The sequence below is a fragment of the Lates calcarifer genome, linkage group LG4, assembly GCF_001640805.2.
Source record: "Lates calcarifer isolate ASB-BC8 linkage group LG4, TLL_Latcal_v3, whole genome shotgun sequence".
Classification (NCBI taxonomy): Eukaryota; Metazoa; Chordata; class Actinopteri; family Centropomidae; genus Lates; species Lates calcarifer.
The window spans coordinates 12576399-12589481 of NC_066836.1; the positions used below are offsets into that span (position 1 = coordinate 12576399).

At 40.2% G+C, this 13083-nt stretch overlaps 2 protein-coding genes across 4 annotated transcripts; both read right to left on the reverse strand.

Moving 5' to 3' along the window:
• Positions 1-596: 596 nt before the first annotated feature.
• On the reverse strand, positions 597-9677 carry LOC108883461 (solute carrier family 12 member 9). 2 transcript variants are annotated; one of them, XM_051070028.1, is made up of 15 exons: positions 9274-9677; positions 8467-8601; positions 8074-8211; positions 7887-7993; positions 7132-7333; positions 6804-6911; positions 5747-5858; positions 5230-5387; positions 4619-4701; positions 3306-3430; positions 2992-3184; positions 2704-2878; positions 2274-2420; positions 2069-2137; positions 1365-1721 (listed from the first exon to the last, which is right to left on the reverse strand). In XM_051070028.1, the coding sequence occupies exons 1-15, from the start codon at positions 9479-9481 to the stop codon at positions 1456-1458; spliced, it is 2226 nt and encodes a 741-aa protein (XP_050925985.1). In that variant the 5' UTR covers positions 9482-9677; the 3' UTR covers positions 1365-1455. The 2 variants fall into 2 exon arrangements, with proteins under 2 accessions (XP_018532156.1, XP_050925985.1); XM_018676640.2 differs by having other exon boundaries at positions 597-2137.
• Positions 9678-9856: 179 nt separating this feature from the next.
• On the reverse strand, positions 9857-12958 carry thpo (thrombopoietin). 2 transcript variants are annotated; one of them, XM_051070030.1, is made up of 5 exons: positions 12673-12958; positions 12426-12550; positions 12138-12224; positions 11822-11986; positions 9857-11000 (listed from the first exon to the last, which is right to left on the reverse strand). In XM_051070030.1, exons 1-5 carry the CDS (start codon positions 12683-12685, stop codon positions 10854-10856), a joined length of 537 nt encoding a protein of 178 aa, XP_050925987.1. In that variant the 5' UTR covers positions 12686-12958; the 3' UTR covers positions 9857-10853. The 2 variants fall into 2 exon arrangements, with proteins under 2 accessions (XP_050925987.1, XP_018532163.1); XM_018676647.2 differs by having other exon boundaries at positions 9857-10997; positions 12673-12949.
• Positions 12959-13083: the final 125 nt, after the last annotated feature.

Genomic DNA, 13083 nt, shown 5'->3' on the forward strand with positions numbered 1-13083 from the left:
TAGGGATTCAACATACCCCATTCATGATACTGTCAAATCTGATGAATATCTTAATGTTATTCATGAATATGCATGTGCACACCAAATACTCAAACCCCCAAGTGCTGCATCCTTAGAAATTTTGATATCATCTGTGAGCTCAGTGAAGATGTCAAGGAGTCACATGAACTAAAATTCTTTGAGGAATGGGACAGCACTGTGTGAGTACCAACTATTATCCATCAAACACGAGCTTTGCATGAGCTTTTTTGCACCTGCAGGCTTCTTCTCATCTGCCCATGTGATGTGCACACCAAATTTCATTCCAACCGAGGCACAGAAATGCAGATATTCTGATGATAGACAGGTTACAGGAAGCAGCCTCACATTCACGCATACGCAAGTTTAGATAAAGATACTGCAAACAGGAAATAATTTGACCTCAGACTAGCCTACATGTGCCAAAAGTACAGATGCACATCTATCAACTAGCACTATTACTATGGTATACCAACAGCCTAGTAAATTCAGACTTGGTACAGCAACAGTCACCACAGCCATGATACTGGGCCTATATCGCCCTCTTCAGGTGTTCAACAGGCAAGTCTCAGTTACGCCCCAACCGTGCTCTAAATAGACTGAACTAGAAAATACAGGAAGCTATTGAAAAGTTATTTATGAGCATATGGCCTTTCTCTGTTCAATTATGAATTAAACTGCAGTTAAGAAATACAGAGGTGATACAACAATTCAATTTATTTTTCTATTAACACGAACAAAAAGTCACAATGGTGGTGAAACTCTGTCCCCAAACATTTTAATAAATACAAGGAAGGACAGGCAAGAGCATGGGATTAACTAATACTCTTACCAACTTTAACTGAGGGAGGGAACTGCAAAAACTTTTCCTCCTTTCACCCCACAAAATGTGCAAATTATGCAGTTGTATGCCACTACAGAGCCATCTCCAAGTGATAACTTAACAGCCTAAAACACTCTAATCTCAATATCAGAAGTCAATTTGAAGGTCATCAGATCCATCTCATAGTGTTTTACTAATGTAAGGGAAGCATTAGCTGTATAAATACTAAATTTGGGTAGGACTCTCTGATCTCAGTTCCAGGTCTGATACTGAGGTTGACAGCTTAAATATCAGGTGAATAAACTGGTGGCAGCAATACAGAAACAGAATAATTTATGGATTAAGAGTTGATGGTAAAAATCTAGAGATCAGTAGTGACCACAGGAGTGACTCCATGAATGAGCAATGTTGGGCCAAGGTCTCGACTCAACAGGTCCACCTGATGCAGGTAGGCACAGTAGCGATTTGTGTCTGCTGGTGGACGTGGCAAATACAGGAAACGCACAGCAGGCTTAGGGGCTCCATGTCGGTGAATCAGATCGTTGACAGCACAGATGTATTCATCTGTAAGCTGAGCAGCATTATTGGGGAACGTTTGGACACCATCTTCCTTCTCAGCTTCTTCTTTCTCCACCTTTTCCTTGTTCTGTGCAGACTCTCCTAGATTCCCTCTCTCCTTTCCTCCTCGTCTCTGCCAGTGCAGCGCCACCACCTGGTCCCAGGCCACCATCTGAACCTGAGCTGAGATTCTCAGCTCCTTTAGCATCACCCTGAGCTTCTTCTCCTCCTCTTCCTGCAGACTGCAACCAGCCTCCACACACAGGAAGAGGCGGAGCCTTGCCTGTTTCCAGGCACGGGTCTCTTGAAGCACGCAGGCCAGCTGCAAGAGGAACAGTGAGCAGATGTCGACATAGCCACTGCTGTCTGGTCGTAGCAGATTCAGAGGCCACACATCAACAAATGGCCCTGTCATGCTTTGATGACCTCTAATCTTTCTTCCTGACCCCAACACCTCTTCCCGGTTGAACTGGTTGAAGTAACGAGCCAATGTCACATTCTTCCCCATTTTTACAGCATCAGCGATCACTGACACATACTCTTCTTCCTGAAGATTTTTGGCTTCCCCAGCACCCCGCACACTGGGGAAGAAGGGGGCCCGCTGTTCTCCAGGGTCTGTGGTTGGACAGACTACATCCAAGCCATGGCTTGTAGACACAAGAATTTTACCTTGGAGATGGTCTTGAGGGGTGCAGTCATCATAGAAACCCAAGACAATGGTGTTTGGCCTCATTCCACCTAGATGCAAACATATACATATACAAAATATGTATTTTGAATAAAAACCATAAGGTAAAACATTATCATAGTTCAATAATGGAAAACTGACATCATCATTATCATCATTGCACAGCAATAAGGTAAACTTGCCTACCAAATCCTGTAATGAAAAGCAGGTTCTGAACTCCGTGTTGGACAGAATCAGCCAAGGTAAGGTTGACAAATGCCTTGATGTTTAGATGATCCACTAGAGACAGCCAGGAGTCATAATGACTCTGCAAAGGATCAGAAGGCAACCCATCTGCAGAAAGAGAAGAGAACCATCTCATTACTTCAGGAGCAGAATGTGTTTATTTGTTGTGAGTTACCTCAGTGTGAAACCTTGTCAGCATTAGAAATCATTGCAAATTAAATTACTTCAAGCTCACCATGTCTATTGTTCTTATCAAAAGGTCTAACTATCAACTTTTAAACAGCCTTCAATAGCTTTAAAGCTTACAGAGGGTGTAGTACTAAAAATGTCAATTTTGGGTTTAACACCAATCCAGTAATATATGTCTGCATCCTACCAACAAAATTATTACCTAGTAAACCCAGCTTCACATGTCCCAGTACATAGAGGCCACTCTTCTTTAGGTCATTAATGAAAGTCATGAGACCTGTACAGCTGCGAGGATTTGCTACCATCAGCAGCACCTGGGGCCTCCAGAATTTCACATGGTCTTTACGAACATCCAACATCAACAGGTACTTGCGTACCTGAGAGAATGAAAGACAGGATGAAACAGAAATGTGATGATGTAGCAATTCATGGAAGGTTTCATAATAATACCGCTTCATGTGAGAAAGACGGTTTGTTTGTGACTGTGCACCTGGTGGAAGATGAGAGCCTGGCTGATGTATCCCCAGTTGCTGATGGGACCAAGGTAGTGGATAAGCATCAAGAGAAGCAGCATAAAGGCTATACTGGCGAAGGCGTAAATGGCACTGATCAGGAACATCATGATCAGGCAGCCAAGGATGCCCAGTGCACAGGTATGCCAGGTAAAACAACGAAATGAGGGCCTACATTAAAAAAAAAGAAGAGAATGACATCCTATGGAATGAAAAAGACTTTTAAAAAAGTTTTTATGTAGATAAAATCCAGAACAGGAAGCTTAGTTCACTACAATATCCTACACTTTACCTGAAATTTGGTGCAGAAGCCCATTCGAGAGCCAAACAGGCCAGGTTCACAGCAGCATAGACCAACAAGAAGAAGATAGTGACAATTCCAGCTATGGTATTCAATTTACCAGCAAACAGCACCACCTAGTGGCAGGAATAAAGAACATTCATTTGACTTACAATATATATTCAAGCACCACTTAAAAGAATAATTGTATAATAAACCAGAGTTCCTAAAGATTAGGCTCAAAGGGATTTGACAAAATATACTTTTAGTGACAAATATCTAATCAATATTTGGTATCTTGAGCTGCTTAGATCTCATTCATGTTAGAAATTTTTAAACACAATTCAGATATGTAATACATCTAGCAATAAAAATGAACAAGTGCATAATACAAAAACGCTCCCTATATCTAGACTAGATGAGAAGTCTCAGATCCCTGGAAGTCCATTGATCCCAACATGAACCACAATGATAGACAGCTTAACTGGTTTAAACTACAGTTATACTACATATGTCTATGACTTTGTTGAAAATTTCACTCAACATAAAATCTAACAAACCTTGCTATCTAGCTAATATTCTGAGTCTAAATAGTATGGTGGTGAAATGAAGAGTTCACTTACTAGAGTAAAAGTGACCGTGCCCTGCTCTGTCTCCCTGGCAAAACCTTTCAAACTTTTAGTGCTGTTGACCTGACAAATGTTCAGCCAATCCAAAGGTGAGCACGATGACGCACAAATTGTTTCGCACAGCTGAGTGGCAGGAGAAAGATCAGACAATCCAGATCTGATATCTATTTAGATGATCAGCTGTTAATTTATCTGCCTTGACTCCAGCTCTAAAAAGCAGTGGTAATATTCAGTCTAATGTAAAAGGTGATGTAATTTCAGTAATTGTGTATTATGGGATTAGTGCAACGATGTTCAGACGTCATCTTCCCCACTACTGAAAATGACTTTTACAAATTAGAATCAAAAAGCAAAAGGAAACAATAAGTAAAGACAAACAATTAGGGTGTCAAAGGCTCTAATTTTTCATCTTCACCTGCTTTTTAACATTAATGTTGTATTGTTCTATCTGTTGGTGTGTCATCTTCATTCATTCATAAGAGATTAGGGTGCAATGTGCAACCATAAAAGATATCCGTTTGGAGGTTAGTGAAACAGTCATTTCACAAACCATAATTTTGAACTAGGTCACTAATCTCACATGTGGGAGATCAATATGAAAGTAAGAGCAAAGGAAGTAACTGTTAGTTATTCTAAACCTGATGCACACAGGTAAATTATTACAACTCCTTGTATACAATGTAGAAAGTGTCTTACCTGTACGAGCAACCAGGAGACGAGCACCGAGGCCCAGGGGTTCCCACTCCGAGATGTTTTCCTTGCCAGAGCCAGGACACCACCTGTAGAGATTTATAACATTAACAAAATCAAAGTCACTCTCTGTCCGTTATTGCTCATGGTCCTAAATCAGGTAAACAACTGAGTCATCCTGCGCTCGTCCTTAAGCCAAACACACAATGAAAGGATTTTTTTCTTCTGAGAAAGTCAACACTGAAAGCCATCTGTTGTCAAATGATGCTTTCCAAATTAATATGCCTCCAGTAGGAAAACGAAGCATGATGAAATTAATAACAAGTGTCAATTTCTCACATTTGAGATGGAGGCCTCTTTCAACAGATGGCTGATTATTAAAATGTTGACTCAGCTTTATAGAAGACCAGCTGGAGTTGGATATGCTCTCATATACTCTGGAACAACTATTTAGCCCTGATCATAACCTAAACAAGCAAGATCAGTAATTAAATCACTCTCACTACAGAAATGGTCAGAGGCCACATCAGCTAACACCCCACTCTGCCAAATAACAAGAAATAATTTGCTGCTCTCCCAAAAAATTGGGCAGCAGCACACATTTTCAAGAATCTCACCAAACAGGTTGTCTTTGGACAGGGCATACAAGATCCTGGAGGCTCCTATCAGGTTACTCATGGCAGCAGACATAGTAGAGGAGTAAATCCCAACTGTCACCAGGGGCGGCCATATATTGATGTCTCCCAGGAAGCTGTAGTCTCTTTGGAGTAGGTGACTAAGAACGACGGATAAAATTCCAAATAAGAGATGAGTCAACAATGTACAAAATAATTGATTCAGCAGATTAACTGTGTTTATAATGCACTATTTTAACTTGATTAATATGTGTGCAAACTAAATAAATCTGAGTAAAATCAGCAAAAATATGCAAAAGTGCTTTGATGCAACCACTTCTGTCGAATAAAACCATTAAATATTTACGTGACCACAGCATCATGGGCAGTTTTTTCTACACATCAGATTTTGATGCTGCTGATTTTGATGATCAGACGCTATGGTACCTATAACTTTTGTTTATATTCCAGCAGGATCAATTTAAGTGTGTTTGACTGTGTCTGCATTCGTGTGACTAACCGGTCACAGGACCATGCAGCCAGCAGGCTAAGCAGATTGTACGTGATGAAAGTTATAAGGACAGCTGCAAGGGTTCCTCTTGGTATGGAATAGCTGGGGTTTTTCAGGTCACCTGAAAAACACATAACAGAAGTTCGCTCTTAAAAAAAAAAACAGTAACCACATCTACTGACACCTGATTGAAGTTCTGTCAAAGTTCAGCCTTTCCCATATAAGTAAACCTCATATTGCATCTTAAACCAGGGACTGGACCCACCAAAATCATTTTCTATCCCAATTAAAACTTCCCTCACCCTCACCAAATATTACTGAGAAATGCAGCCTTTCTCTGTCCAAGTTTGAAGAATAAAACTGGTGCATCCCTCAGTATCTCATAATCCACTGTGTGCTGGTCAGTTGCTACGTAGTAAAATCAGGTGATTCTCTTCAACTGTGGAAATATCACACAGCCATATTGTATAATTACCAGATGGTTACTTGTCACTGGTAAATAGTACAAAACACCACTGGAAGGTGTTTAAAAAAAAAAAAAAAAAAAAAAAAAAAAAAAATGATGGAACTCAGGCATAAATTATAATTCCTGTCGTCACAAGCAGCCTGGATTTGCTGTCAATCAAAGGACATTTGAGAAAAATAGAAATACATATATTTATTATTTATCTGATCACCATGACCACAAAGTGTCAATCATGTGCTTAAATCAAATGTCTCATCTAACATTATAATGTAAACCTGGGTTATTATGAAAACTGTCCCAGTTTACAGCTGGTAGCAATATTTTGTTGGCTGTTGAAGGGCAACTACTTTGTACTTAATTTAAAAAGGTCTGTACTTCACATGTTGAGGGAGACCACATGAATGCATCCTTAGTTTCGGGTTACATGAGTCTAGACCATCTGATTGAGAAAAGAGGTGCAGATTCTGTCATGGAATTTGTGTTTTGATTGTTATTTGATCCAGCTCCTGAACTGGGAAAATTTACAGGTTCCTTCCTTATTGAAGTTGTACACATTTTTTCCACAATTTATCTATTGAAGTTATTGTGACATCATCTTACCTGACATGTTGGAGCCTGCCATTATTCCAGTGCAGCCATTGAACATGACAGCAAACACTGTGGCAAAACTCATCATGGCACCAGTGGTGTAGTCTACTGTGTAACTGGCTAAAGGGAGTGACAGGAAGTTTGATCATTCATACATATCAGGAATCACCTGTACAAACAGGGATCTACAGCAAAAACCAATAATTATTTTTTGTTGTTCTGCTTAAACAGCTGATATTGTAAGTTCTTTTTCTACAGGTCCAACATTGTTTAGAGAGATTTTCAAACCCTATAAATGTGCATCCATTACATTACATTTGACAACATGTCCAACACTTACGCAATAGGTTGACCTCCAAGGTGTGGAGCCGGAAACCAGTATAATTGGCAATGCTCAGGCTGGTGCTGTTCAGAACAGAAGTATCTGGCAGAATCACCACAACAGGCCCCACAATGAAGAAACTGATGAAAATGGAAGCCAGGACTGTTGTGACTATGATGAAAATGATAAAGGTGGCTTTGGCATAGATGTGGGCTCCCACCTGTGATAACAAACATGGTGCATATGGACCAGTGATGATTGATAAAGATTTGATGAACTTCTGACTTTAACCATCACACCACTACAGTCCAGGTTTTCTCTAACAGAAGGCATCTTATTGGCAAAAAATAATTGCTAATGAATATTTATGGTCCTCATAATGATCATGGTGACCACCATTTGGGAAAAATATTCAATTGTACTTATGTCAATTTCATTTTTTTTTCCTTTAAAAATTGTAGTCAGGACAAAATCAAAATTTGGATTGTGTCATGTGTTCCAAGTTTTTCTTTACAAGAAAACTGGTGAATGTGTTATTGGATCTATCCAACGACTTTTGTGATTGTGTGGTTTAAGCAACACTGTAGCCTCTTTGGGCAGCTAGCAAGGCTTAGACTTGAGTCATTTTATTCTAAAAATTTGTTTATTTAGTAAAACAGCTGAAAATAGGTCACAAAACTCCCTTCATTTAAATAAGTCCAAGATAAATGAATAAAAATGTATCTTAATTTAAAAAGATTAAGGAAAATGAAAAATGTATTTATATATCTCACCAAGCAGACAATGAAACACAGGAAGAGAAGGACAGTGCCATAAAGCACAGACCACCAGTATCCTGAAGGCAACACCTGATGGTGACCTGCAACAGCTGTAGCACCCTCTGTGAATTGACAGTAAAACCGGGTTAATATGAGCACTCTCACATGCCTGGATGTCTCACCATGTGTTAATGGACCTTACCCTCTGGGATGCCAAAGGCAGACATAATAGCCTCGACCAGACCCAACACATAGAGAGCACTGCCACACACATTGGCAAAGAAAAACATGATTCCGATGCTGCCACCAAACTCTGGACCCAGGGCTCGGCTGATCATGTCTAGGGATCCTAGTTGAGGAATTTCTGACTCCAGATTCAAATAAACCAAGTCAAGAGTGGACTAAATATGTCACACAATTAATAAAGTTAAGGGTCAATGACCACTTACCAAGAGGAAACCTGTGGAAAAAGCAGACCATAGGGAGATTTGTGCAGATTTTTTGTCAATCTATTGGTCAGACTTAATCACACAACTAAACAAACACACAACTAAGGTGTTACAGCGACAATGTGTTTCAGCTGTTAAAAGGATACAGTAGGCACCACCAGCATCTAAAGCTCCATTGGTAGAGATAGCGCACACAGAAAGCACAGTCATTGTGATAATAAAGTAGGCCACCAGGAACATGGCAATAGACTGATAGAGCCCTGCTTGACCCACAACAAACCCTGCAAGAAGAAGGAAGACGTCTTTTGATAATAAGGTAACCTAATACTTATCTTAGGCAGGGCATTTTCCACACCTTTGCAACATTTTATCAACAAGCTAGATATTTACTATTTCTGAGCAACATTTTATTCCATAAGGAAAAATTCTGGCTTCAGCTCTTGAAAAAACAAGCCATGTAAAGTTAAAATAAATACTTCCTGAAGTGAAATTACTTGCGACTGCATTTGAATTTTTACAAGACCCAAATAAATGTATCTACTTCAGTGAGAGCTGGAACAAGCAGTTAATCAACTGGTCAACTGACAAAGCAACTAATTTTATATTTGACTAATTGATTAAGCCATGTTTTAAAACAAAAACGCCAAACATTTAGTTTTGGAGTATTAGCCGGACAAAACGTTATGTTTAACGACGTCAACTTGGGCTGTGGGAAATAAAAAGGCATTTTTATCTATCTATCTATCTATCTTATAACATTTTACAGACAAATGTCTAATCTCATTAACCGAGAAAATGGATGAATAGATTACTCGATAATCTTTGGTCACGGCCTTTAAATGGCTAGCAAACACTCCTCAACTGAAAGCAGCCTGAGGCAAACAGAATGACCCATGTTTCCGGAGTTTCAAGTGTTTCTTTTTGTACTTATATGGTTGCTCCCCCCTACTCACCAATTCGCAGAAACACAACGACACTGAACATGGACAATAAAGTTGGTATGACCACTCCAAACACCACTCCGAGCTTTCGGACGGTTCTGTCCTCAGACCGTCGGCCGCTTCTGCCCGCCTTGGCCCTGCTGTGTTTCGACACATCTTTCGGCTCCGGACTGGCGCTGGTGGTAAGTCGATAATGTAGAAGAGGAGCCTTCTCCGACATGACGGTTAAGTTAACGGAAATTGCAGCTCAAAACTTCAGCTCACTGCCGTCAACTGAAAGTCCTTCGAGTGCACGTGCTCACTATAGCCTAGCGTCTAGAATTTTGTAGCTATGGTGACGTCTACCAGCGTTCAAACTAGCATTAGCTCCCCATGCTGCCGGCACTCACCTGTACTGACCAACCGTGCCCAGCCCGGCTCACCTTTTACAGGTAACAAGGGTTTACTAATGAGCTTAAAATGACGTTATTTCCTGTAATTAACTCATCCACTCACAGTTTTCGCCTGGGATGTATCTGTTGATAAGTTAGCATACGCAAATGGCTAGCCTAAAACTATCCACCTAGCTAACAAATTAAATAGATAACACGAGTAATAATAATGGGTGTAATGCATCAGTTTATTGCATATTATATTGCGAATATTTTGTATCATCATAAACAGCTTATATGTATAGTGTTGTACAAATTTCTTAGATTAAAAATCTGGGCATTTACACACAGACATAAACAAAGAAACCTAAGTTAGATTTCCTGAATTGAAATAAAGCAATACATGAATTAATATATACACAGCTGCAGCCAATTCTAAACTTTAATATAAAAATGTAAACAGAAAGAAGATCTAAAAGTGCAATGAGAATAAACATAATCTGCTTACCAAATTCATACCAGAAAGGTATAGCAGTATTTTCCTGTCTTTATTATTCTGAAGTAAGTGCGTTTGATAAGCAGCCTCTATATGATTTTGTCATTTAATGTGCAATGGCTGTCTAGTGTTGCTAGTGTGATAACCACTTTAAGAAAACTTTTGTACCACTGATTAAGGAGGAGACAAATTTGGCTTGAAAACATGAATTCAAGCAACCAAGTTGACATTTTGGTTCTGGCCATGTAGTAAAGCTGGAGAACTATCTCTAACATAAAACAATTATTTGGATTCTAGTCATTTTACATACAGTGGAGACTTGGAGAAGCTGCCTGTAAGCTACATTTGAAAAAGAGAAGCTACTTTGCAGGCCTGCATTGGTTCTGCAGGCCTAAATATTTAAAGCATCCTTAGCCTTAGGTAGAATGATACAAAGAACCTCCTTCCTGTTAGACATTCATTTGTCCATGATGCTCATCATTGCAGCCATACTGCAGTTTTTCCCTCTACTTGTCCAGGTGTAGTTTCTCTTCATGTCCAGCAGAGATGGGTGTGCTGCTTTTTACTCTTAAAGAACGTGAGTCTATATCACAATGTAGGAAAGTAGACTTTTTACACATGAGAATTTTTAGGCAGGGTTAGGAGATCCAGATCAGTCCTGCTGTTAAGGCACCAGTAGATCCCCCATTTATGAAGAATAATGGGTGCCTGAAATTGTTCTTCTGTCACTGGGAAGTGCATCTGTCTTCCAGGTGAATCATGAACTGCTCCAGTTTGCCTGAGATCAGTTGGTTGTATCTCAACAGGACTGTGCTCAGACTCTGGGAGCTTTGAGGAACACAAGACAATGATGGACTCACCACTGGCCCCTGCTGGTCCAAAAATAAAACACAACAATGAAGATGCTTTGAAAATGAACAGAGAGAATATGAACAAGAGTGAGATAAGGTGGCTAGACATGGAAACAAAAGAGACAACATTTCAAACATTTCTCTATTTGATGGTAACGTGTATTCTTAATAACACTGATTCTTGACAACTCCACAAATTAACTTCCCAAATTTGAGGACACAATGTAAAACCCTGATCACAGGACAACCATCTTGCACTTGTGTGACTTTGGAGAAAAACTGTCTCATTCGGAAAGTATGCACTGCTATCATCTTCTTGTCCGGAGGAAGGAAGGCTTGGGGTCACACAACATAACATCATCACTCCCAGGGAACAGTTGTTTCAGAGAGCCACAGATTTACAAGAAATCAGGATATTTCCTCACCAGAGGAAACTGATAATGCCTCTGAATCTAATACAGACCAGTCTGAGAGAAGCGCATCAACACGTTTTCAGTAACTATGTGCAAACTTCCATTAACATGTTGATGAATTTTACTTGGCTCTGTTTGTGTGTGAGTGATAAAGACAGACTGAGCCCAGTTAACTTTTATTTGGTCATTTGCAGGTCAAAATGCATTTAGACGTGTAGGTTATATTTAAGTGTAAATTAGGATCCTCTTAACAGTGAAATACATCCATCTAAATGGTAATATGTATTAAAGACACCCAGAAACTTATTACTTAAATTTCTAGCTATTTTAACCTTGACATGCACACTTCTTTTGAGTGACAAATCGGTGCTTACTGGGACTGCTCATACACTTGTTTGCATGCAGTTTGTAACCATGACAGCTTCTTACACTCAGTTGAAGGTCTGTGAGAATGAGCAGGTAGTTGTTGATGTTGTTCTCCAATCTCTGCAGCAATAAAGTGCCGCATCCTGGCTGACTCAGGGCCTTCACAACCTTCACACCTTCAATAAGAAGCCTCAGGGATGCAACTACGTCTCCTCTCCTCTCCTGGTGCTGCAGTAACACATATATGGAAAAAGAGAGCCAACGGAATCTGCCTTTAGAGGAAATTATTAAAAACAAGGTAAACTGCTAAAATTAAAAGTAAGCAAGCAATAAATCCACTATGGTAGAGGATTTTTGACTCATACATGCGCCCACATACTGATTTGTTTTCCCAAGATGCTACATGAAGCTCTGTGCAGGGTAGCTGAACCGGTGTGGAGAGGGTCATGACGCTATTGCAGCCTTTCTGCCAAGGATGAGACAAGGAAGAGAGGTGACAGGAGCCAGACAAACAGGTGGACAGCAGAGAGACAGACTGATGGGAGACTACAGGTAACAACAGATAAACAGAAGGAACAGATACATCAGCCCAGCAGTAGGAAGGGAGACAGAAATGTTTGGGGAAACTTTGTCTCTTAATTGCAAAGAAATTCAGTTATATCCTCACCAGTGTACTCTCCAACTCTGCCACAATATTCATAGCCCTCCTGGCGGCTCTATTACACACAAAGTGTATAGGTTTGGTCTCAGCATCCCACACCTCAGAGGCTACCATACAGAGCAGCAGGAGTCCTGGACGAACACATGAACACACACTGAAACTGAGGTGCCACAAGCCCAGCTTATTCGGGTTACAGCACTTCCACTACTATCTTCACAAGTAAAACTTTGATTAGTTGAGGCGCACTACTCACTGCTTAAAGCCATGCCCTGCTCGGCCTCTCCCGATGAGTCCACATTTGTTCCATTAAGAGATTTGCCAGGTGGAAAAATGCCCTGTGTCCACTGCAGTGGCTCATAAAGAGGAGCTTTGTGTCCTTTTTGTCTTCTCACCACTTGATTTCCCACCTTCTTATTCAGTAGTGGGAAGTGCGAGTGTTATCTAGCCCGAGAGCAGGATGCGCTCCAACTTCCCTGCTGCGCAGCATGACAAAACGTTATACACCGAGAGTGGCATTTCATTGATATTAGTGGGATTATTTTGCCTCTTGTTTGGACAGGGTTGTCTTTCGGAGCATTCAGGGGACAGCATGCTTGCTGACTAAAAGGTTAATGATTTATTATTGTGAAAGACTCCATTTACACAGCTGATATCCGCTACTGCT

Coding starts and splice junctions, on each gene's coding strand:
- LOC108883461 (XM_018676640.2), bottom strand. CDS start 9,481: ATGTCGGAGAAGGCTCCTCTTCTACATTATCGACTTACCACCAGCGCC. Junction 7,994..8,073: donor TGCCTTTGGCATCCCAGAGG/GTAAGGTCCATT, acceptor GTCAATTCACAG/AGGGTGCTACAGCTGTTGCA. Junction 3,185..3,305: donor GCTTCTGCACCAAATTTCAG/GTAAAGTGTAGG, acceptor TTTTTAATGTAG/GCCCTCATTTCGTTGTTTTA.
- thpo (XM_051070030.1), bottom strand. Junction 12,225..12,425: donor CAGAGTTGGAGAGTACACTG/GTGAGGATATAA, acceptor CATCCTTGGCAG/AAAGGCTGCAATAGCGTCAT. Junction 11,987..12,137: donor CATCTTGGGAAAACAAATCA/GTATGTGGGCGC, acceptor GTGTTACTGCAG/CACCAGGAGAGGAGAGGAGA.